The sequence below is a fragment of the Equus caballus genome, chromosome X (genome assembly GCF_041296265.1).
Source record: "Equus caballus isolate H_3958 breed thoroughbred chromosome X, TB-T2T, whole genome shotgun sequence".
In the NCBI taxonomy this organism is placed as follows: Eukaryota; Metazoa; Chordata; class Mammalia; order Perissodactyla; family Equidae; genus Equus; species Equus caballus.
The window spans coordinates 29,760,186-29,785,000 of record NC_091715.1 but is presented as its reverse complement, the minus strand read 5'-3'; the positions used below and the strand labels follow the sequence as shown (position 1 = coordinate 29,785,000).

The 24,815-nt window shown below is 35.8% G+C and overlaps 1 protein-coding gene across 1 annotated transcript in view; it reads right to left on the bottom strand.

The window, feature by feature from the left end:
• CFAP47 (cilia and flagella associated protein 47) overlaps positions 1–24,815 on the bottom strand; it is a 423,229-nt gene that overhangs the window by 136,744 nt on the left and 261,670 nt on the right. The window contains exons 46-48 of the mRNA XM_023634518.2: positions 2,614–2,810; positions 1,538–1,681; positions 769–942 (exon numbers count right to left, since the gene is read on the bottom strand). Coding sequence (XP_023490286.2) covers positions 769–942; positions 1,538–1,681; positions 2,614–2,810 — 515 coding nt within the window. The remainder of the gene's footprint in view (positions 1–768; positions 943–1,537; positions 1,682–2,613; positions 2,811–24,815) is intronic.

The following is a 24,815-nucleotide window of genomic DNA, read 5'->3' as shown; positions in this document are numbered from 1 at the left end:
ACTGAAGAGTTTTAGTAGAGGAGTGACAAGATGAGATTTTCATTCATAATATTCACTCCATTTGCAATCCAGTAAGGAAAGAAGAAGAAAACCAAAGTATATATTTTTCAAGATAACAAAAAAAAAGCAGAGGGCAAACCAGAGAATTTCCAAACTTCAGGAGAACTCGCTCAGGCACCTGTGATGGACAGACATTTGAAGCTTCTTTTGAGGATTCTATTAGACACACAACAATTCTTAGATAAATATGGGGGCGAGAAGTGGAAAAATTTATTTTAGGATGGGCTTAAACAAATGAAGTGAGGAGGACCAAGTACAAAAGCTTCATAAAAAATAAAGATGAAAATAATTATGCATTTCTTCACATTCTCATTATTATTCACACTGGTAAACGATAGGATACACTTTAGAAATTTTGTGCCTACAGATTTCACATTAAAAATTTTAAAAGCTGTTTAAAAATTTTTTTGAAAATACTTTTTATCATGTATAATTTCTGCAAGTGAAAATACATATGACTCAAATAACTAGATTTTCATATATTTTATGATATATACTAATATTTAGATATAAAACTTGTTTGGGGCTAACTCAACTTTATAATTGAAATGAAATTTAGTAGCTGTTGGACTAATATAAAGAATTCTAAACTTCTCCTTATGAGACATTGCTTTATCTAGTTAAGTAAAATGAAATATTTTTAAAATTTCATATAATTCCATATACTCCTTCTGAAAACACTTTTATATTAAAAAAAAAAAATCTTACCTTAAATGTTAGGATGGTCTTTGTATCATTGGGCACCACTATGGCTTTATTTGTTACGTTCCCCACTTGACAGTCTACAATGATGTGTTCCAAGGCCAGGGGTTTTCTTCCAGTCCCTTTTATTTCAAAGACATGTGTCATGCCATCTACTTGATTTTGTAGAGTAAGTTTACCCTGTGACAAATCAGCCAAATTTCAGCTCTATAGGAGTCATAGTTAGATGCCAAACTACTTCTGTTATCATACTATTCTTGAATCTGATTAATGAAATGAGCTTTCAAGGAGGCGTTAGCCATTGACTTTCCCAGTTTATGTATAAATACGTCTACTGAATGAAGAGAAATTTCCTGTAAAAAGCTCTTTCTCTTTACTTTCTTTAAATTACAGAATTTATATAGGCATTGTCATACATAGCAATTATATGTGTGTTTATATCCTTGTCAAAGAAATATGCCTTAAAATATTTTCCAAAGTATCAACTTCCTTAATAAATAAAAACAAAAAGAGCAATGATTTTACTTTGTTAGACATGCTAAGTAAAAATAATCTGGATATAAGTATTGGCAGCCAATGGCATTGTGACTTTCAGAACATTTATCCCTCAAGTTAAAACATTTATTAAACTTTCAAGCAGAGTAATCACTAATGATCAAATTCATGGAAAATATAACTTTTCTGAAAAAAGATTTCTCATAAGTTATATAGGTTAATATCACATATTGGTTTATTGACATATTAAGACAGGGGAAAAACATCAATGAGTTCATACCATAATTTCACATTCCAAAATAGGTTTGAAAGTAAGAGGATATTGCACAGTTTCACCTGGTCCGACATATAAAATAGAAGGTCCATAAAACCATTCTCCTTCTATAGTCGCTTGACATTTCCATTCATTCTGTGTTTTATTATTCTAAAGCATGAAAAAAAGGTAGAAAAATATCAGGGGGATGATGTTGATGAAGTTGAATTACATATTAATTCTTGGTACTTTTAATAAAATTATATATTGTATTTTTAATTGCATTTCTTAAGAATCATCATTTGAAAGTCACATTTGTTAAGAACAACTATCAAAAACGTGAACATAAGGCACAAGGGTGACTATATACCCTTTCAGTGTCACACAGCAACATTGCCTAATAAGTTGATCCACGAAGTATTTAATATCTAAAGGAATATTCCTTTGTTTGACTTACTAATTACTGTTAAAATGGTAAAATGGTCTTGGAGTTACACATTCTACTCCTAATTATAGGTAACAAAAAGGGTTCTACCTGGTAGATTGCTCAGATAGCAAAGCTTACATTTCTCATCAAAACAAATTTTTGTGCTTTGAGCAGACTTTTGTTATATCTTTAATAAACAAACAAAAAACAATTTCTCGGTGTAAAAAACTCAAAATTCCTTATAACTATATCAGCTTCTTCTAGGCTGCATTATTGCTTTGACTAATAGATAGCCAAGCTATAGTCAATCATTGTTCTTAGTGCCTATGAACTCATCTTAATCAAGTGTTAAGATCACAACGGAATTAAAGCAGAGTGATCTGAGAGACCATAACTCAGCTTGGTAGAGTCAGGAGGCAAGGCTTTTGAGTAAGAATTTGATAATGGGTTAAGGAAGTTGGAGTTAATTGTTTAAGCAAAGACATCCAGAGAGGTGATTAATCAGGTGAGTAACACGATAACGTATATTCAGGAACAAAACTCTGACATTAATGTGGAGAAACCAATGGCAGCAGATAAGGCAATTAGAAATTGGTAATAGTTCAAGATGAGAGGTTTGGAGGACTTTGAGACAGTGGCAGTGGGAATGAAGAAAACAAAAAAAGTTTGGCCTTACTATTGGAATATTCTGGGTAAGGGCTTCAAATGCTGCCGTTTCAAATTCAAATCTGGCCTCTGGATGTTCTTCATCCACCACACCTTCAACGTGATAGACACGCACATCATACCTTGATGTCAACAAAATTTTACAAGGGTAGTGTCCAGGAGTGAGAGGAACAAATCGCAAAGGAACCGGAACAAATCCATCTGCAGCTATCAAAATAATTAAAAAATGGTTTAATTATTATTTTTTTTTTGAGGAAGATTAGCCCTGAGCTAACCTCTGCTGCCGATCTTCCTCTTTTTTCTTTCTTTCTTTTTTTTTTTGTACTGAGGAAGACTGGCCCTGAGCAAACATCTGTGCCCACCTTCCTCTACTTTATATGTGGGACACCTGCCACAGCATGGCTTGACAAGTGCTGCACAGGTCTGCACCCAGGATCCGAACCAGCGAACCCCAGGCTGCCAAAGCAGAATGTGCAAACTTAACTGCTATACCACCAGGCCATTCCCAAAAAACGGCTTCATTATTTTTAATGGCATAAATCCTAAAATTCATCTTGAGGTAAAGCAATATTTAATATCTTTGTATTTAATCATATTGTATAATCTAGAAGACTAGGTTATACCAAGGTAACACAATACCCCTAAATTTCCAGGGCATATTTTATCATTGACAGAATCATTCCTGGACAGGTCAGAGGAAAGTCTGCTCCATAAAGTCACTCAGGGATCCACGCTGTAAATGACACCACTATCTTGTAGCTGTGCCATCAGGAACATCTCTCCTCCCTCACTCACAGGTCCGGGGAAAAGGAGAGGCTGGAAGTTTGCTCAAGGGTTTTTCAATGCTCGGCCCAAAAGTAACACATGTTAAATTTAATTGTCCAGAACCAACCACACGGTGCAATCTAACTGAACAGGGACTGAGAAATGAGACAGATATATACAATATTTGGTAAGCATTATTGTCCATCACATTTCTATGACGTAAGGGCTCTGTCCCACAGCAACCAAAATAATTTGCAACTTGACCAGCATATAGAAATCATTCTTTCTCAGTTAATAACCAAGGGAAGCAGCAAGAGGCATGTCTAATTAATACTTCTCATATCACCTTGTTATAACATTTACCTTAAGTTAGTAGCTAATATAGTTTCTCATGGTAGGCAGGCTATCTATCCCGGTCCTTTCCTTCTAAGCAATACCACTCTTTCTCTCAAGGCCACCATTTTCTTACTCTCCATAAAATGAGAAAATAGTTATAAAAATCTCTCACCCCTAAAGTAGGATGCAGTGTAAGTATAGAACACAAATTTCATCGCTAATACCAAAGTATTTAAGTAATCAATGAAAAACAAATGATAAAAAATGTTTAGAAGCCTAAATCTGTGATAGGAAGTTCTCCAAAACTAAGAAAATAAATCAAGCTTATTAACCAATGGACCAGACAAGTATTATGACATTAATTGCCTATAATTTTAATTCATTCAGATTTAACAGCTCAAATGTGAAAGATGGCAAACCTGTTTTCAAATACACTGAAGTCCATATGCCAAAAAAACCAGTCACCTCTCCAAGAACATTAACTGCTTCACGTCATTTTAAAAACAAACTCAGGATTTGAATGTGTGTAAGTTATACGATACATATAAAGTTATATTAATTATATATTATATAGCATATGTTGCATGTTATATATTGCTATATGGCATATATTATATATCATGTGTAACGCTATAGTTACATATCATGTATTAAAACCCACTGACAATGGACCACATTTGAAATCTGTATTACATCTAACCAAAGTCCAAGATTCTCAGTTGGTCTAAAGAGGAAACAAAAGCTGTCAGAATGTTGCTATTTTAATTTTTATTCCATCCTTTTCAAGTACAAATTTAATTTTAGGATAAAATTTTTTCTCGTCATAAAAGACTCCAGGCACATTTTATCATCTATTGTTCGCTGATTACTTTGATTCCAAAAGAAGCATTTGAGTTGTGGCAACATCATTAGAACAAACCAGGTGATATAATTATTTGATCAAAATTTGTTGCTTTATTAACAGAAATAAAGAAAGCCCATTTTTCTCTTGCGTGAACAGACCAAAATGAAAATATTTAGATTAGATAATTTAAATAAAATTAAGCTGCTTAGAATAGGAAATTTAAACAATTTAATAGTAATTATTTTCATCAAAGATAAAGAATAACTAGCCATTTAATAGTAAACAATAATTGAAATGCACAAGTTCAAGTATAAAGCTTCTATCCAAAGCTTTATGTTATACATTATTTCCTTTTCCCTAAAAATATCCATTTCCTAATGATACTGAGTCTGAAAGTAAAAACCAAGGACATTCTTAAGTGTACATTTTCCAACTCATGAAATGTTCATGAGCAAAGACCCTAAGGATTGCACAGTGCCAGCTCCTCTCCCTTACAAGTTCAAAAAGGAATCCATCATAACAGTGGAATTCGTGGAAATGATGGTTTTATTTTTGAAGATGTACTGACAAAACAATATTGTTTCTTTTTCTTAAACATCGGAAACAATTTAATTGGTCCATGCCAGAAACATAAGTAGGAGTATTATCATATATTATCAACGAGGAGTCACTTCTAGGTGAAGGTATTCAGCAGCAGTTTCCACAGCCCCTTAAGACGCAAAATGGTAGAGGGAGGAACTATTTTGATTTTTAGAAACCTGGCAATTTTACTGGCCACATTGTACCACCATACCATTATTCTCTTTTAGGGACATATATTCTCAAAGTCCTTTCCAATTCTGCACTGTAGCAGATGTCATCCATGCCTTGCCATGTCGCCTGGGCATTTAAATCCACCCTGCAGGACAATGGCTTTATGGAAAACTGTGACTTTCTCCTTGAGGGCTTGCTTTGGTCATAGGAGGTTTGCTCAGCCCTTGCAAGGATCTGGCCAGAAGTGACAGTTAACGCCTGCAGTTGCAGTTCTCAACAAATAATGTATCAAATTGGTGGAAAAATAACCGAGCGTCTTTGCCCTTTGGTTGGAATTAACTCCAAGATGAATTCTACACCAACTCCTAGAGATCGCCAGTGCAATTGAGCCTAAACTGCTCACAGTGGCGACTGCTCATTAACACTCCTTGAACTGGCTTCTTCCCTTTGCTGTCTCTCACTCTCTCACAGTCCTACCTATGGTTCCTGAGATTACTTCTCAAACTATTTGATCTCAAGACCTGGTTTCAGGGTCTGCTGTTGGGAATCCCTAACCTAACAAAAACCCCTAGACCCAAGACAGAGAGCTTCCTGTCCTGGGCCTCATGCTTTCTAGGGCCTTACTCTGAACCTCCTCTGGCACTGTCTTTCTGCAAGTGCAAGGAGTACAGAGGCCCAATGGGACAGGCCTACATGGAGCCCAGCCTCACCATGTTCCACGTTCTTGGGATGCCACAGTTCACAATCCAAAATGCTTTGATCCCATTTCCAGTGCCTGTACAGGACTCTTTCCTATGTCAGTCCTCCTGTTGGAAGACTCCTAGAATTGAAGGGTAACTAAAAGATGGCTATTTAGGGGAAGATGTGGACCAAGATTAATTATGTGGGCTGAGGTATCTCACACATTTATACACAAGACCCCTTACAATATATGTTAGAGTTCAAGTAGGAAAGAGAACACGGTGGGCACCTGAGCAGGGCCCAGCTATCCTGTGCTGCCATATTCTACCGCAAACTCTGAGAAGTCCAAGAATTCTAAATTTAAACTTGGTCTTCCAGGTTGGTATAACTTTATATTTGTCAAGGTGAGATAATAGAATGTATTCTATTTAAAAATGTGTTAGTTTGATTTGCAACTTTTAAAATTTTAGAAATATGGTATGTGTGCTTCCATTTGTACTTTTGACCTGGGCATCACAAATGTTGGGGACAATCTGGACTTGTCCCTTCCATCCCTACTCTCCTCAAATGTAGCTCACCGGGGGCCTTTCCTTTACAGGTGATCCTGGTAACTGTGGCAGTTGCCAGGGTTCTGTGATTCAACATAACCAAATATATCTCAATTTACCATATTACAGTTACTGAAGAAAATAACACAACATAAAGAGAGAATCTCTCTATTGAAAGAATACTTAATTTTATATAACATTAGCTACTGGAAGAAATCAGTGTTTTTGAATCAGAAGTTTTTGAAATAATCCACAAAAATGTGCTATGCTCAGATCCTAGAATAGGTCATGGTTGGGAGAATAAATTAATACTGCTGTTTTGGTCAGCTCTCATGCAAAACAAACTACCCAGAAACTTCGTGGTTTAAAGCAACAACCATTTATTTGCTCATGATTCTGTGGTCAGACCTCATTTGGGAAAGTTTATCAGCTCATGTGTATTGGCTGGGCTCATTCATGAATTAAGACCTCATCTGGGAATTCTGTCCATGAGCTCTCTAATCTTCTATGAGATGAGCCCAATATTTTCCACATAGTACAGAAGAATTACCAGTAGCAAAAGAATGAGAGCCCTAATGTTCAAACGGTTATCATATATCTGCTTCCTTCACATTTCTTAATAATCCATTGACCAAAGCAAGTCACCTGGTCAAGACCAGGGTCAACAAGGGAGGGGAGACTACAGAAAACACGTGTGTAGGCAGATATGATCCACTTGAGCTTTTACTCAAACAATCCACCACGTCTACACTGCAAAGGAAGATACACGTATAAAACTGGTGAGATGAAAGATGCAATCAACGGAGAGTTAAAAATCCTGTTTTCTGGTTTTAGTTCCTCTCCTACATTGCGCAACCTTGGGCAAACAACTTAAAGGTTTTTCTTATAACTCAAGTTCTTATTCTGTTTAAGCAGTAAGATTTGATCAGTAGCTTCCAAACATTTTATTTTTTTGCCTCAGGGGTACTGTGTCTGAAGAACACCTAAGACAGAATCTCAATATACAAAACAATTAATCTGGAGTTAATCTGGTTGAAGTAGGATGAGAAGCTAGAAGCTTCCATTCATTTCCACAGCCTTTCTATTGACAAACCAAAGAGCTTTAAAAGAATGCTAGGGCTGTATAGAATATAATTTGAATAATTTGTCTCTTAGGTTTCTTTCTGCCTTACTAGTCCATGATTATATGAAAGTACATCAGAAATGTGGAAGAGACTCAGTAATATAATAAATTAGTGATTATCTTCTACAGTTAATTATTTAGATATATTATTAGCAAACAAGTCTCAGAAGCTTTAATCCAGAAAACAACGTATTAAGAGAATGAATAACTATATTTACAACATGATTTCACTTATATAAACAAGTTTATAATAGATACTTATTTGTTGTATTTAATGTATGAGTAATTATATTTTCAGAGAATTTTTTGGCCTATTTGCTAATCCCACTTCCATCTACTACTGGAAAGTATTAGTGTAGATTTCTTTTCTGTTAAACAAGTAAAAGACCAAATCACATGCTAGTTAAAATTGTACCCATTCTGGTTACTTTACTATTTCTTGGCACATGAGCATCTGTCTCACAAACACTCTTGATAAAGTAAGTGATAGATCCATTGTGTGCTAACAATTGCTCATTACTGAGTTTCCTCATTTAATATCAAAAACATGAAGTGCGTCATAACCTTCACATAAAAAAGAAGAGGATTCAGCAACTACAATTTTTAGAGTGTGCTTAATTTATTTGGTAAAATGCTTTCACTAGTAGAAATGTAGTTTACTATCTTCCACTCAGGAAAAACCATTTTCTGAAATGATTTAGCAGCATAAATTGTCAAATTTATTATACTATTCAATAAAATAATAATTTAAAATGATAAAGATCCATACTAATTATTGACAAATTTAATTTTTGAAATATGGGTTAAAATGGGTTTTATCACATCAAAAGAGGCTGAACTACTTTTGCTTTTCTATCACCTGGAAGATCTAAAATAATATAATACTTAAGGGTGAAAAGAAAGAAGGAAAGGGAAAAAGGAAAAAAGGAAGAAGGGAAGAAGGAAGGAGGACAAAAATAAAGGAGAGGGAAGTAGGAATTAAGGAAAAAAAAAGAAAGTCTGGGAGATGCTAAGAGAAAGGCATGTGACCCTTCTTCCCTAACCAGTCCCAAATGGCTGAGGACATTGGACTGGTCTTTCCGTGAAGTTTCTAAGTATCCGCAAGCAGGAAAAACTGGTGTGCAGTTCTGTGTCACATTTTGCTGAAAGCGAATTCCTGCACATCCTCCCAGGTGCCCTAAAGCACAAGAAAAGGGCCACACAGAGATATCAAAGTGCTGTAGTAAGCAAATGGCAAGGATTTCCAATTTTTTCCAGCACAGCCAAGCTAGGCTCAATAAGTACAGGAAAACCTAATCTTACTAGTTGCATTGGTCAAGTCTAGTAGAGCCTTACTAATGTTTTGTCTGCTTGATCTGTCGATTATTGAGAGATGTATGATAAAATCTCCTACTCTAGGTGTGGATTTGTTCATTTCTCCTTCCATATTTGCCAATTTTTGCTTTATTCATTTTGAGTTTATGTGGTTAGGTGGTGGAAATAAGTTCTAAATTTTTCTCTACATTGGACTATTCCTTTTTAAATGAATACATTTATTTGTCTTAAAGTTTACTTATTCTAATATTAATATATTTATGCCAGATATTTTTTAATTAGTAAATACCTGGTATAGGTTTTTGGATATTTTACCAGGTGATTTTGTAAACAGTAGAAAGCTGCATTTCACTTTCCACTTTTATAGTTTAGTCTGTTTATATTTATCACGATTAATGATACATTTGTGCTTAATATCTCATTTTGTGCCTCTCTTGACTATATCCTTTCTTTAGTTCTCTGTTTTTGTATTCCATTGGACTCATCAAGTTTTCCTTATTTCCTTTTATGCTTCCACTGGTTTAGAAATTACACATTCCACCTCTTGATTTTTTGGTTGTCCGAAATTTTCAACATTCACACTTTACATAAAGATGTCTTGAAATAGTTCAAACCTGTGCTCCCCAAATATAAGAACTTCAAATGCCTATTACGGCAATAACTCCTTCCTTATAAAGTTATTGTCTAATAACTGAGTTCACTTTGCTTTTATACCATCTGAATTATTTGATATTATTATTTCCATAGGCAAAGTTCATTGAGATTTACCCACATTTACTGAGCATTTCATTAACCACTGCTCTTGGATCCCAATTCTTTCTTCTGAATTCAATTTTCTTCATCATAAATAGATCTTGCATTTGTTCTTTTAGTAAATATCTGTGAGTTTTAAATTGTCTCAATTTCACTGTTGGATTGAAAATATTTTTATTTCATCTTTACTCTTAAGTGATAGTTTACTGGAATTAAAATTCCAGGCTGACAGTTTGCTTCAGCACTATAATTCCATTGTCTTCTGGCTTCTATTGTGGCTGTTGATAATTCTGTCCTCAATATAATTTTTAATCCTTTGAAAATAACGTGTCTTTTTCTCCTTTTGCTTTTCAGAATTTCTCTCGTCTTTGCCATTCTACTGTTTCACTACACTCCATTTAAGTGTGAACGCAGGTGTCTCTCTTTTATCTTCTGGCTTTTAAAAATGTTACTTCTATCTTTTTCTTTTCTCATTTGCTCCTATAAATAAGAGAGGGTTATCTTTCCTGGGTAGTCACTTGTCCATGGTCTCGTTCCCCTTTTTCTTTGCAGTGATCTCTTAGACCTAAACATGGAGGTAGCTCAATGCACACACTTGGGCCAATTTCCTATATCAAACGGTGTCTATCCATTGGATGTATGGAAAATATTTACTTACATCCACTGGCAGTTTTCAAATAATCTAGGGGAAAATTTACATCTTAGGAAATTTCATTATCTTCCTGTTAATGGATAAACTCTAATCTCACTGACAACATGCACCACAAACCACTTGGACTCTTCCCATCTCTGCCACCACCACCAGACTGACATGCTGGATCTTATACATCCTTGGTAGAATGATTTTCCTCCATATTTTCCCCTACAATTACAGTCATTTGAAGTCCAGGGGGTTTGTTTTCTCAAGAGGGATGCCAACAGAGAAATGCTAATAGAGGGCCACCTTGGAAGGTATTTCACATATGTCCATTCATTAGCAAAATATTTTTGAACACCTACTATGTACTAGGAGGTATGCAATGAGGAAGCAGCTTCCTGGTTTTCTGGTAGGTGGAGATAATAAACTTCAGAGGAAAAGGCAGATCATGGTGATGAGGATTATTTTAGGTTGGTTACTTTTAAAAACTGCAGACAGGAAGGAGGCTCTGAGGAGTGGAATTTGCTTGCCCTTTTATGAGAGACATTTGCATTTGTGAAGGAAGTCTCCATCTGTGGGGGTGTCTCCCTCTCTGCACCAGGAAGAAGGGGGGATGGCCTTATCTCTGGAAACTCTTAATGGAGATGGCAAGGACTTAAGTTTTGTTTATTGTGCTTGTCTGGTAACCTCACGTAGCTGACTCCCCCGACCACCAACATCCTCCGGGAAGCATAGGACATCCTGACTTAATCTGATCTGATTCTTATCTAGAGTTATAGGACCACCCAATAACCAGACCCCACCTGCTCTGAAACCATTTTAACAACTTTTTTTACATATTCTTTCCTTTGTCTTGTAAAGAGATAACTCACATACCTATGCCTTAAATTTAGCCCTACTCTCAACCCATGTTTGCAGCAGTAGCAGCAGCTCTGACTGCCCATGGGTCCTGTCCCCATGCTATTCCACACTATTCTCTAAATAAAAGAGCACTACTGCCAGACCTTGAGAGTCCGAGAAATCTTTCTTTCGACTCTTCGGCTCGCTGACCCTGCATCAATGGGACTAGACTGTTTCCTCTGTACACCTAAATTATGTTTTAATTGAGCATAGGCCTGCAGAGGCTATTAAACGTGTTTTTCAATCAGGCCACATCAGCTCAGTAATTACTGGAAATTCCTCATAGGATTTATGTAAATGGGTGACTGTTATCTTTCCTTTCCATTGCTATTGAATTTTTAAATTTCTGTATGTCATCATGGATCATTTAATGGAAAATAAGAGAGAGTCTACCATGAAGTTGTAGCTTGACAGTATTTTAACTAGGAAGTTGTCTTTTTTCATGTAATTTCTTAAGAAGACAAAATTTCCAAAAGAAAAGAACTAAAATAAGATTTCACTTGCTAATTAACCCCTCCATGGGGAAGGGAGCAAAGGAGTGCTGACAGCAAATTAACTTTGTATTTTGCATTTTCAATTCTGAATATTATAAACTTTCTCTAATTGGCTTGTATTAAAAATAAAATCTGCTTTGAACAAAGTTGATGTTTAAGTTCTTGTGGGTTGATTTACTATGTGTGCAAATTAGTTTGAATGAGCTGTTAGCAGCCCATAAACTGCACGTTCTCCGGGACTTAAACTAGGGGAAAGGCTTATACAATCTTTGATTAAATGTCTCCCGAAATGTATTCTTGCGTAGCATATGTTCACTATTGAAGACCTAATACAAAGAAGAAGACATTGTTTAAAAGTTCACATATTTTTTGCTTGCTGGCTCTATGTCCATAGATATAAAACAATAAAAAGCAAAATGAGACACTGATTGATCTAAAAATATCCTATATTAAAACACACTATAGGGATAAAGAACTTATACATTCTTGGATATAACAATTATTTTGACTTGGTTATAGCAAATTATTTGACTTCAAGTGTATCTATTTTCCTTGATAATATAGGACACAATCACGTCTCATTGCTGCATGGTGCAGCACAGAAAGAAGGAACTTGAAGCTGACAAAAAACCCAAAGGTTAGAACAGGACAGACACATAATGGCAAGTGAACAAGCTGTAAACTCTGACTGTGGGAGGACAGGTATGGGAGGGCAGGCAGATGAGAAAGGCATATATTAGTCAAGCAACAGTTATGGCTGGGATTTTCAAAAGCAGGAAGTGAACTTATAATCAGGCAAGTGGTCCAGAGAAAAGAAGAACTGGATCAGGTTGATGTCAGAGTCCTGTTCCACAGTCAAGAAAGACCCAGGATCCCATGTTCAGGGGTAAGATTCTTGTTTGAGGGGCCTTGGGCTGTCCAGAACAAGGGTGGATGGCAGGAAGAGCCTACCAGTACCCAGGGAAGGAGCCTGGCGACAATGTGGATTTTTAAGAAATAAAGTAGAAACCTATACCTGGGGACTGGAACACACAGGACAGTAGGAGATGCATCACAAGGATGGGAGTGTGCAAATGAGGAACCAGTGCTGCCAGATTTAATATTGGAATAGTCCTCTTGAGACTTCACGGATGACACTGGAGACTGGTGGTCAGCACAGATGAGCTCCTAGATCCCAGGTCTGAGACGAGAATTGGCTCAGGGCCTGGGGTGAAGCATGTCAGCACAGATGGTAGGGGAAAGGGAAAGAAATTGGACATTGTCTATATTGAAAACTGCTGACAGCGTAACTAGTGGAATTCTTTAAAATATTAAAAATAAGACAACATTCCTGTTTGGGATACACTGTATGTGCTTCCTGAGATTCCCTTGGTTCCACTGCCTCCAGCAACCTCAACCACCTGTCCCATCCCCACGTTCCTCTGCCTGAGGATAACCTGTAAATTCCTTCAGAACTAATGGAGCCAACCCCTTGGATGCTGCTCTACAGACAGGAAAATCAGTCCCATGCTCTGAATTCCTGGCTCCTCTTGCCATGGTAGGGCATGGAACCTGGCACTCCATGGAGCCAGGGAATGCCACCTTGAAGCCTAGGACCATTAACTCCCATGGAGTAAAATCTGGCCAACAGGAACAGGAGATAAGAGGTAAACACAAGATAAAATCCCTTTCCTTCCTCTCTCACATTGATTGCTCACAGGCACTTTCTTTTCACATAGCTTTTCAAAACCGATGCCTGCTGAGCAATCTGTTGCATCTATTCATTGGAGGTAAGTAGTGGACACTGAGGCAGCAGCTCATGCATCATTCATTGCTTTGCTTCCTATTCTTTCCTTCCTTGTTTCTCTTCTTTCTCACTCATTGCCCTGAGTCTGCACCTCCCCAGTAAAGCATTGGTATTTAATTCTTGCCTCAGGCTTCATTTTCTAGGGATTCAAACTAAGACAACTACTAACCTAGGACCAAAGAGCAGTCTGACTATTCTACGCAGCAGAGCATAACGGAAACAGCAACATAACATGAACGTAAGTTTAGACATAAACTTAGTAGACCTGAGTGCTTACTCAGGAGACTTGATGAGACCTCTTACATGGCCTTCTGAAGGGACTTAAATTTCCCGGGCCTGACTTTCTCCATTTGTAAAATGGAGCTAGAAAGTGGCGGCTTTACACTGTTAGCAGTGGTTCCCTAGCTCGAATATCTGGGTTAACTACAGCAGTGATGTGGAGGGGAACTTTTAAAATACGGGTTCCCAGACCTCTTCCAATCTGGGAATGATTCAGTAGGTCTAGGGTTGGGCCCGGAATCTGTATTTTGTAAAAATTACCCAGGTGCCACTGAAGTACAGCCAGGGTTGGCAACGACTAGCAGAGTGGAAAGAGCTTTGGATTCTGCACTTCTCAAATCATTTTCATTTGTGGCAGAAACCCAACTAAAACTGGCAGGAGCTACAGAGGTAATTTATGGACTCAATAACTGGCAGGTACAGAGGGAATGGCCACCTTTACAATGACAGCATCCAGAGATGCTCCTGAAATCATGACACATCATCTTTCTCTGCCTTTTGACTTTGCTTTCCTCTGTGCTGACCTCATTCCTGGAGACTCTCCCCACTTACCCCAGACTTACATCCTACCAGCTTAGTAAGCCTGGCAGAAAAAAAAAGCCATCCCTTCTCCAAAATTTCAGCAAAAGTTCCAAGTCTGACTCTCCTTGAATCAACGGTGCTCAACTCAAGCCCTGAAACAATTTCGGTAACCAGGTGAATAGAAAAGCCAGTGACCAGAAAGCTAAGCAGACAAGCACTTATCAGTTTGAATTATATATAGAGGTTATTATGTGACAAATTGCTATCACTTCCACGAGTCTATAACCTTCCTGAGGACAAGAACTTCAACTTCTTCCTCATTTGAATCCTTTGAAACAAATCCAAATGAATAAATAAAACCCTTTTTAATCTTCAATAAAATATAATGAAGTTCCTAACGTAAGTTTTAAAAAGTAACAAAATGTGAAGAATGGAATCGGTAGAAATATTACAACTACACTACTAATTTTAGGATAAATAATTACATGACATGCAACACAGCTTAGATATGGATATAGACTTATAGATCATTAATTAAATCATTTTTATATGTGAGATAACATGTAGTATGCCCCAAAAAGTTAATCCAAGCTATCAATCCTTCACAGCAATTCTTTCCTAACTTTTCCAGTAGGTATTTCCAGTTCCTTCTCTCCATATTATCTTACAATTTGGCAGAATCACACAATTACAGCTCAATTATTCTGGTAAAGATTTATACATTATTGTATAACATCCATCGCAAAAAACACAATGTTAACTGCAAGTCTAAAATATCTTTTTCTGAGAAACACCAAGGTTGTTGGGTGGAAATAAAATGAGAAAAAAAATGATGCTTCTAAATATAATAGGGAAAGTTCATACAGAAGGGAGAAACTCAATGTTCTAAGCAGATTATAACCCCCCAACAGGTGGGGCAAAGGAAAGAACTGGAGAAGACCTACCCTGAAGTGGAAAGAGATGGGAGTGACTATTCTCAGCAGCCCAATCATTTGCCCACCATAGAAGCTGCTTGGGCTGAGGCCAGATCACAAGAGCACATGACCCAATTTTCTGACTCAGCCAAGGAATCTGTGAGCAGTGACATGAGACATCCTTGTGAATTGAGGACAGTAACACTTTGATCAATAGGACTGAGCCCTGCACCCAGAAGTGTGATTAGGGAATAGGAGCAGAGGATTCAGTTACTGCCCATGAACACATTCTTCAAAGGTGATGCATATATCAATGACTCAGATTAGGATAAAAAGCATTACAGAAAGCAGGGTAATAAATAAAATATAAATATCAATGGTCAGACTCTGAAATTTGTAGATAAGATGTTCGTAAGTACTGTACTTATTAAAACACAAAAGACAAAGATCAAAATGTTTTAAACATAAAAGACAAAATAAAAATTCTCTAAGATTCCATGTTTAATGGTAAAATAAAGAAACTTACTAACTGTAGGAATGGTAAATAATCAGACATAATGTTACAAAGAAGCTAATTTCAAATACCTTCATTATGTTTTATTACACCTTTGTGTAATATTACAATGGAATATGCCACTAGTTAGCATTCATTGCACTCACATTAGTACTACAATTGCTCACAAACTTAAAGACAAATTCTGCTTCAGATATTATTTTTCTACTGACTTTTATTTCTTAAAAATGAAAAGGAGTTTTATACTCTGTTCACCAAAAAATAAAATGATACAGCAGTGACAAGCAAAATCAGAGGATTTTCTAAACTATGTAAGTACAATTAAATTACCTAATTACTTTACTCATTTCTAAATTTCACTATACTAAAGTTCTATGCATTAAATTTAATAAACCTTAATTTAAAATCCCTTTTTAACCTCCATGCTCGAAAATATAAAGTGGATTCATAAAATAAAATTGCATCTTCATTTTGTTTTTCTGAAAAGTAAAATAAGAGTGACTATTACACCAGAATTGTCAAGTAGTAAAAGAAAAATTGATCAAACAGGGAAAGAAGACCATGCAATTATTTTCAATCAGATACTACGTTGGTCGAAACAATTTATTTAAAATACAAATGGCTGAGAGTTATGAACAGAGCTGACAATTATACCTATCTAACATGTCAATCTAGTCACTACATTTAAAATCAAAAACCAAGGGCTAGACCCTTTTATTGAAGCAATATTGCTAAAGTCAAAATTTGCATTGAATTCTCATGTGGCTAGTCATATTTCTCTATGCTACAACCACTTTCGGTACATCTAACTGGCTAGTTATCCAAAAAAGTAATACTCTGAGTCACAAGATGGAATGAAAGAATGAGCCACAGAAGAGTGGGAGCCAATGCTGAAAATGCCATTCAGAGTAGATGCCCCAAGCATGGCGAACACCAGGACAACTTTCCACATCAAATTTCTAAAAGACAGGGACCTTCTCTGCCATGTTCACTGCTATATCTCTGGAGCCTAAACACTGCCTGCACACAGTAAGCTCTCAATCTATCTTTGTTGAATTTGCTCAAAGAGGCTGAAGATGTATGTTCAAGAGTGAATTCTGCCACTAACTACTTGAATCTCATTAAATTCTTCAACCTCTCTGTGTTTCAATTTCCTCATCTAAAAAACGTAGAGGTTGGAGTAAATCAGTGGCTTTCAGACTGTATTCATCAGAGCCTTATGAGAATCTGCTTCATGAGTCACTGTTGGGGATACAAGAAGAGGTGGGGGAAGGGCAAACCGACAGTTCTGGAGCATCTTCTCTAGTTTTGAACAGAGAAGCTCTACGCTTATCTCATTTATGTATTGAGTATTTCTTAATATTTCAACTTGCCTCCCAAAACATCTATTATAACTGTTAAAACACTCAAACAACCAATGGGTCAAGAAAAATATCTGGAGAAATTAGAAAACACTTTAATGAAAATGAAGATAAAAGATTTGAAAACTTATGGGATTCAGCTAAAGCAGTGCTTAAGGGAAATTTATAGCTGTAAATGCCTATAAGAAAAAAAGAAGAAAGATCTGAAATCAGTAATCTACCCTTCCATTTTAAGATACTAGAAAAAGAAGAGCAACCTAAGCTTAAAGAAAAGCTTAAAGAAAGTAGAATAAAAAATCTAATAAAGATTGAACGAGAAATTAGTGAAACAGAGAAGAGAAAACAATAGAGGAAATTGTTGAAACCAAAACCTAGTTCTTTGAAAAGAATCAGCAAAATTGATAAACCTTTAGCTACATAAACCAAGAAAAAAAGAGAAAATATTTAAATTATTAGAATCAGAAATGAAAGTGGATGCACTCCTTCTGCCTTACAGAAATAAAATGGAATGTAAGAGAATGCTAGAAGCAATTGTATGTCAAAAATTAGATAACTTAAATGACACAAACTAGGAATAGATGGGAAGGTCCTCAACCTCATAGAGAGCATCTATGAAAACCCTACAGCTATCATGATACTTAAACCATTAAAGACTGGATTCTTTCTCTAAGTTCAGAAAGAAGACAAGGATGTCCCCTCTGATCACTTATATTTAATGTGTACTGGAGGTATTACCAGATCAATCAGGCAAGGAAAAGAAATAAAAAGAATTCATTTCAGAAAGGAAGATGTAAGACCATCTAAACGCATATGACATTATCTTGTATATAGAAAATCCTAAGGAATTCAGTAAAACATATTCGAATTAAAAAATTAATTCAGCAAGGTAGCATATAATTTCAATATACAAAAAGCAACTATATTTCTATACATTTGAAATGAATCGTCTAAAAATAAAATTAAAACAATTCCATTTATAATATTACTAAAAAGAATAAAATACTTAGGAATATCTTTAACAAAAGAAGTGCAAAACTTACACTCTTAATATTACAAAACATTGTCAAAAAAGATTAAAGAATATCTAAGGAAATGGGAAAATATTGTATGGTCATGAGCAAGAGTTACTATTGCTAAGATGACAGTCCTTCCCAAATTGATCTATAGATTCAAGGCAATACCTGTCAGAATGTCAGATGGCTTGCTTGTAGAAATTGTCAATCTGATTCTAAAATCCATATGGAATTGTAAAGGATCCCAAAACAAGATGGTTTAAAAAGGACAATGTAGCAGGAGTCACACTTACTACAAAGCAATAGTAATGAGTAAAGTGTGGCAGTGAGTAAGGACAGACATTTGATCTATGGGATAAACTAGAGAATCCAGAAATAAACAATGTATCTATGGTCAGTTGATTTTCAACAAGGCTGCCAACATCACTTAACGCTGAAAGAATAGTGTTTTCAACAAATATGATGAGACCTCTGGATAGCCAAATGCAAAAGAATGAAGTTAGACGCTTACCTCAAACAAATACAAAGATTAACTCAAAATGAATCAAAGATCTAAATGTAAGGGGGTCGGCCTGGTGACGCAGGTAAGTCCACACGTTCTGCTTCGGCGGCCCGGGGTTCGCTGGTTTGGATCCCGGGTGCCGACATGGCATCGCTTGTCAAGCCATGGTGTGGCAGGAATCCCACATATAAAGTAGAGAAAGATGGGCACGGATGTTAGCTCAGGGCCAGTCTTCCTCAGAAAAAAGAGAAGGATTGGCAGCAGACATTAACTCAGGGCTAATCTTCCTCAAAAAGAAAAGAAAAGAAAAGAAAAGACTTACATGTAAGAACTAAGGCCATAAAATTCTTGGAAGAAAACAGAGGGCTAAATCTTCATGACCTTGAATTTGGTAATGGATTCTTAGATATGATATTAAAAGCAAGAGCAATAAGAACAACAATACAAATAGAGAAATTGGACTTCATCAAATTAAAACCTTTGTGCTTGAAAGAATACTATCAAGAGAGTGAAAAGACAACCAACAGAATGGGATAAAATATTTGCAAATCGTAAACAGTCATGCGTTGCTTAACAACGGGAATATGTTCTGAGAAACGTGCCATTAGGCAATTACATTGTTGTGCAAACATCACAGAAAGCACTTACACAAACCTAGATGGTATAGCCTACTACACACCTGGGCTATACAGTACTAATCTTATGGACCACTATCATATATGTCCACTGTTGATTAAAATATCATTATGCAGCGCATGACTGTATCTGATAAGGTATTGTATTTAGACTATAGACAGAACACTTGCAACTCAATAATAAAAAGACAAACCAATTTAAAAAATGGGCAAAGGATTTGAATAGGCATTTATACAGAGAAGATAATATAAGTGGCCAATAAGCACATGGAGAGATGCTCAACATCATTAGACACCAGGGAAATGGAAATCAAAACCACACGAGATATCATTTCTACATACTAGGATGGCTAGAATAAAAAAGTCAGATAATAGCAAGTGTTGTTGATGATATGGAGATGCTGGAACCCTCATACACTGCTGGTGGAATGTAAAATGGTACAGCCATTTTGGAAAACAATCTGACAGTTCCTCAAGTGTTTAAACAGAGTTACCATATAATTGAACAATTCTACTCCCAGGTGAGTGTGCGTGTGCGTACTCAAGGGAAAAGAAAACATATGTCCACACAAAAACTTGTACACTAACGTTTATGGCAGCATCATTCATCTTAGCCAAAAGGTAGAAACCACCCAAATGTGCATGAACTGATGAATGGATAAATGAAATGTGGTATAGTCCTACAATGGAATATTACCTGGCTATTAAGGGGAATAAAGGACTGATATATGATAAAACATGGATGAACTATGAAAACATTACGCTAAGTCAAAGAAGCCAGTCACAAAATATCTCATATTATATGATTTCTTTTATATGAAATCTCCAGAACAGGCGAACCTATATAAAGAGAAAGTAGATTAATGATCGTTTAGGGCTGGAGGGAGGAGTGGATGATAGGGGGTCGCTAGCTAAAGGGTACTGGTTTCTTTTTGAGGTGATGTAAATGTTCCAAAATTGACTGTGGTAATGGTTACACATAGCTATGAATATACTAAAAACAGTGAATTATACACTTTAAATTGGCGAATTGCATTATATGTGAAGGATATCTCGATAATGCTGTCAAAAATGAAATACCTAAATAAATTGAAGAAAAAAGTTTTGAACGTGAAGTATAGGTAAATATCTTTTTATTTTTCACTTGATGCAAATTCAAATGACAGGTATTATCTTATATGATTTTGCTTACAAGTTTTCTCAGAAGCTAGACTATAACAGAACCTATTATATTTGTAATGAAATTTAAAGATCAACAACAGAGCTGTATGTTCCTTGCTTTTCCTGGCTTTTGTCCTTTGTGATCTTATGAGATTTCAATGTAGTATATGGATTATTGATGTCCTTCCAGAATTTCATCCCATTCTTTTATAGACTGTAATTCAACTTGATGGTTTACAATTGTGGTGATTCTATGTGAAAAATGTATTTGAATTATATTTCTAAGTGAATTAAAGAAATCCTATTTCAAAAAGTCCACAAATTTGAAAAGCTTTTGCTAAAAACAAATATAACAAATATAATAATACCATAAGCTTAACTCAAGACACTGAGAAAATTACAGCACACTTTTAACATTAGGTGACCCCTGGCAATGCTGACAATAAAATATAGTAGATTGCTTCAATTAAACTCAGTTTAACCATTAAAACTGACATTAAAATGATACTCTGTTAAATGAAATTTATTTTTCTATTCTATTTGAAATGTATTTGTGGTTATTTGATATAACGCAGAGATGCAGGGTTTATATTTCAAAGAATATTTAATACATTTTAGTTTAGCAGGAACTTAATTTTATTTTTATTGCAGCAATTTTGCAGTCATTTTAATACTGAAGGATAATTTAGCTATTACAATAATGCATTTAATCTTTGTAAAACAGGTAGAGTTACATATAGTGTTAGTTCATAATAAATGTTTACAATCACATTACATATTAAACAGCTGTCATGGAAGGATTTAGTGGATATTTGTTACCTATTAGACAGCTGATTACTAGCAAATATTAGAAAATTAAGAAAATTGGAATTAGATGGGAGCAGGGAGAGAAGAACAGTGTTCCTACAATATGTGCTTCCAACATATCCGCCATATATCCCTTGAGAGAGAAGAAATTGGGTCAACACAAAAAACTAAAAATTGAAGTGATAACCTTTAGGAATGAGGCTTTCGAGCTCTGTGTAAGTGGATCAGCAAAGCCAGCCCAGAGCGCTTCGTTTGAGTGCTCTTGTACACATTTGCATGGGTGGTACAGAACACAGAGGACCCTATATATTGGGGAGGTGACTTAGATAAGTGCTCCTGGGTCCACTGGAGGGCTGCTGCTTACCTTTGCCTACTTAAGGTCCATAAAACTCTTCCTGTCCATAAATTTCAACATCCCCAGAGCCACAAGTAGATGTGATTTTAGGTCAATAACTCCACCCAGGTAAAAGTCCAGGTTTTATGGGGCCTGAGGCTTTTACAATGTAGGGGGCCTTCTTTGAGAGGAAGCATGTAAAATTACAAACATAAAACTAGGTATAGAGACTAGGAAAGGGGATCAAAAAAGTGAAGAATCATAAAGTTTATGCTTCTTTGGTATCAAAGTAAATTGGCCCCTGAAATTACTAAATGTTTCAGTAATATTTCATGGTCAGATTTAATCATTCTTGTGCCTAGAGGTGAAGGGCTTTAAGGTGACAAGATTAGAATATTATTAATAGCCAATGTTTGAAGTATATCATAGCATTTATATTCTTAACATGTTTCTCATAAAATATGCACGTTATTCAGAAGAGGTAGATGCGGTAATTTTCTCCATTTGTAAAGTGCTAATGAAGACCTGCATCACAGCTATGGGAGTAGAGAAAAAGAGAAGGAAATAAATCACAGAAAATTTAGCACTACAAGATGAATTGCAGGTATGGCTCAAAAGAGAGAAGCTTCGAGCAGTATGCCTAGATTTCTAGAGACAGGTCCCATTATATGAAATGATAAAGATTATATGATGAGGAACAAATAAATGGAGAATAGTAGTGTATTCATTTTGAATTTGAGGGATGTATCTGTATATCTCTTTGCTATTTAAAAGTAGGCAGGTCTAGTCTGCTTCTGAATATATAAATTGAAAATAGAAGGAAAATGGTAAGAATAGAGATAAATGTTGGTGATGTTAATGGTAGTTCTAAGTATGGGAGTATACAAAATCCTCTAGGGGATGCCAAAAAGTAATGACAGCCCCAGTAGGAAAAGAGCCTTAAAGATTCCCACAGTAATGAGATAAACAGAAAAACTCACAGAGACTGAGAAGAAATCTTGCCAAGGATATGACAAAATGTAGGGAACAAGGATAAAGCCTTATCTCAAATGTCTAGAATTCTAAGAGTAGATGCTTAATCATCCAGGTTAAATGCAATAGAGATCCAGTAAGATGTAGACTGAGGACAGCCCCCTGGATTTGATAATTAGAAAGCAACTGACTGTTGTGCTGCAGTGGCAGAGCAAAAACGAGACATGAGAAGTTAAGAATTAGTCATTCAAGAACAGAAAATGCAAATGCAGATCCCTCTACTGGGAAGTACGTTTACCCTGGGAAAGGTATGAATTTCTTTAGTTACTGAAGCTTGAGAAACTCTGGGAGCCAAAAGTGAAGGAACTACTTCTCAGAGAAGCAGCTGTGATAAATGATGGAGAAGAGCCCAAGAACAGGTTATCTGGGACACGATAAAAGACACACATAGCAAGATTGATAGATTCCTATTCTTCAGAGATGAGGGAAGGCGACGAGGGGGTTAAGGAAGAATGTGTGTTCATTAGCCCCTTTCCTCCGTGAGAGAGGAGGCACAGTCATTTGCCCAGTGGAGGGTGGAGATGGGGAAAAGATTGGAGTGAACAGGATGTTTGAGAAGACTAATAACAGAATGCAAAGGTTGTTATGAGAAATGCAAGAGTCCTGGATAAGCAAGTACGGGGCTGAATGCTTAGATGGGATCTGAGACAGAAATATCTATTGGGAGGATTAAAAGAGAAAAAGTATACAAACCAACCATCACAGTGCTTTGCACATTGTCAGTGATCAATAAATATTAGACCCAACCCAGTCCACAAACATAAAGGAGTCACAGGATCTCTGAGATCTATGAAGTGGGACAACAGGTGGTGTCTCTTCTCCATGGGAAATTGTCATACACGTACATCTGTCACATCTGCAAAGACTGATGCACCTACTTGTGCGCACATGAACTTTCTTTACAGCTTTGTCTTCTTCAGATGAAAGCATTATAATGTTAAATGGTAGAATGGGAAAAATAATACTTTTCCAAATGATGGGGCTAAAATAGATGTGGATTTAAGTAGATTATTTTTTAATAATTTTGCTATTAGCTATTGTTAATCAGAAATTTCATTAAGAATTTCAAAAAGGTAAAGACTGACAGGCAACATTAATATGAGAGGGCAGAAGACAGTCAATTTTAATACCTCAAAACTAGATTGTTTTGGTGAGTTTAGAAGTTCAAGAGATTATAAATATGACCCCACTCCCAGACCTTTCCTGCAATCTGTGATAGGAGCTGTCTCTACTTCTCCACACAAATGTGTGTCATCTCTTTCTTTCCCCATGCCACTCATAAAAAAATAGGATTTGTTTCTATATTATTATATTTATTGCTAGGAATTTGCTGGTTTGTTCTCTTCAAACTGGTTTACACCATAAAAATAAGTTTTTAGCTCTAATATTCTTTGTCTCAAATTCCAATAGAATGTTATTTATTAAAGTTAAAATGCTTACATTCTCTTCCTTTTCATTAACCAAGTCCACTGCTTAAGAGCAGAATGCACACTGTCTAGGGTGTGTATTTTATTTGACCTGCTACTATGCTGAGTTAGAACACTCTGTTTTTGTAAACTTCCTTTATTTAAATGTATGCTGAAGGAAATGGAAACAGAAATTTGGACCGAAATCTTCTTCTATAGATCAAGTTAGATTTGAACCCTGATAGGCCAATTACATTTTAGAAGTTTTATGCATAATCTTTTAAAATTTTTTGCAGTTCTATTTTTTCTTAATTTTCACAATAATCTTCTTACTAAAATGGACAGTTAATAATTGATATGAAAGGAAAATAACAGCCCTAGAAAACTATCTGAAAGACTTTTAAATATAAATAACTTCATACTTATTGATATTTAAACAGCATCTAAATACGCCAGTCTTCATTAGTAAGACTGTACTGTGAGTTTCATCTCAAGTCTTTGCTGTGTATCTTTAGTTATGTGTTTTCACTGAGTGAAATTCTTTAAAATTTGAATTATCCTATATAATTAACTGTATTAATGCTAGTTTTAGTTGTAAACACACTCTATATAAGTGCTTCTCTACCAATATCACTTATCCTATTCTATTAAAAGAGCTACTTATCTGTTAGTCTTTAAAAGAGATAAATATTGCAGTTTTCATGATTTTGCCCAAAGGAATTGATGCTCAGTAGTGTTGCTGAATGAATGGCTGAATAAATGAATTGCTTGGACTGATAACCTTAACTGAGTTTATAA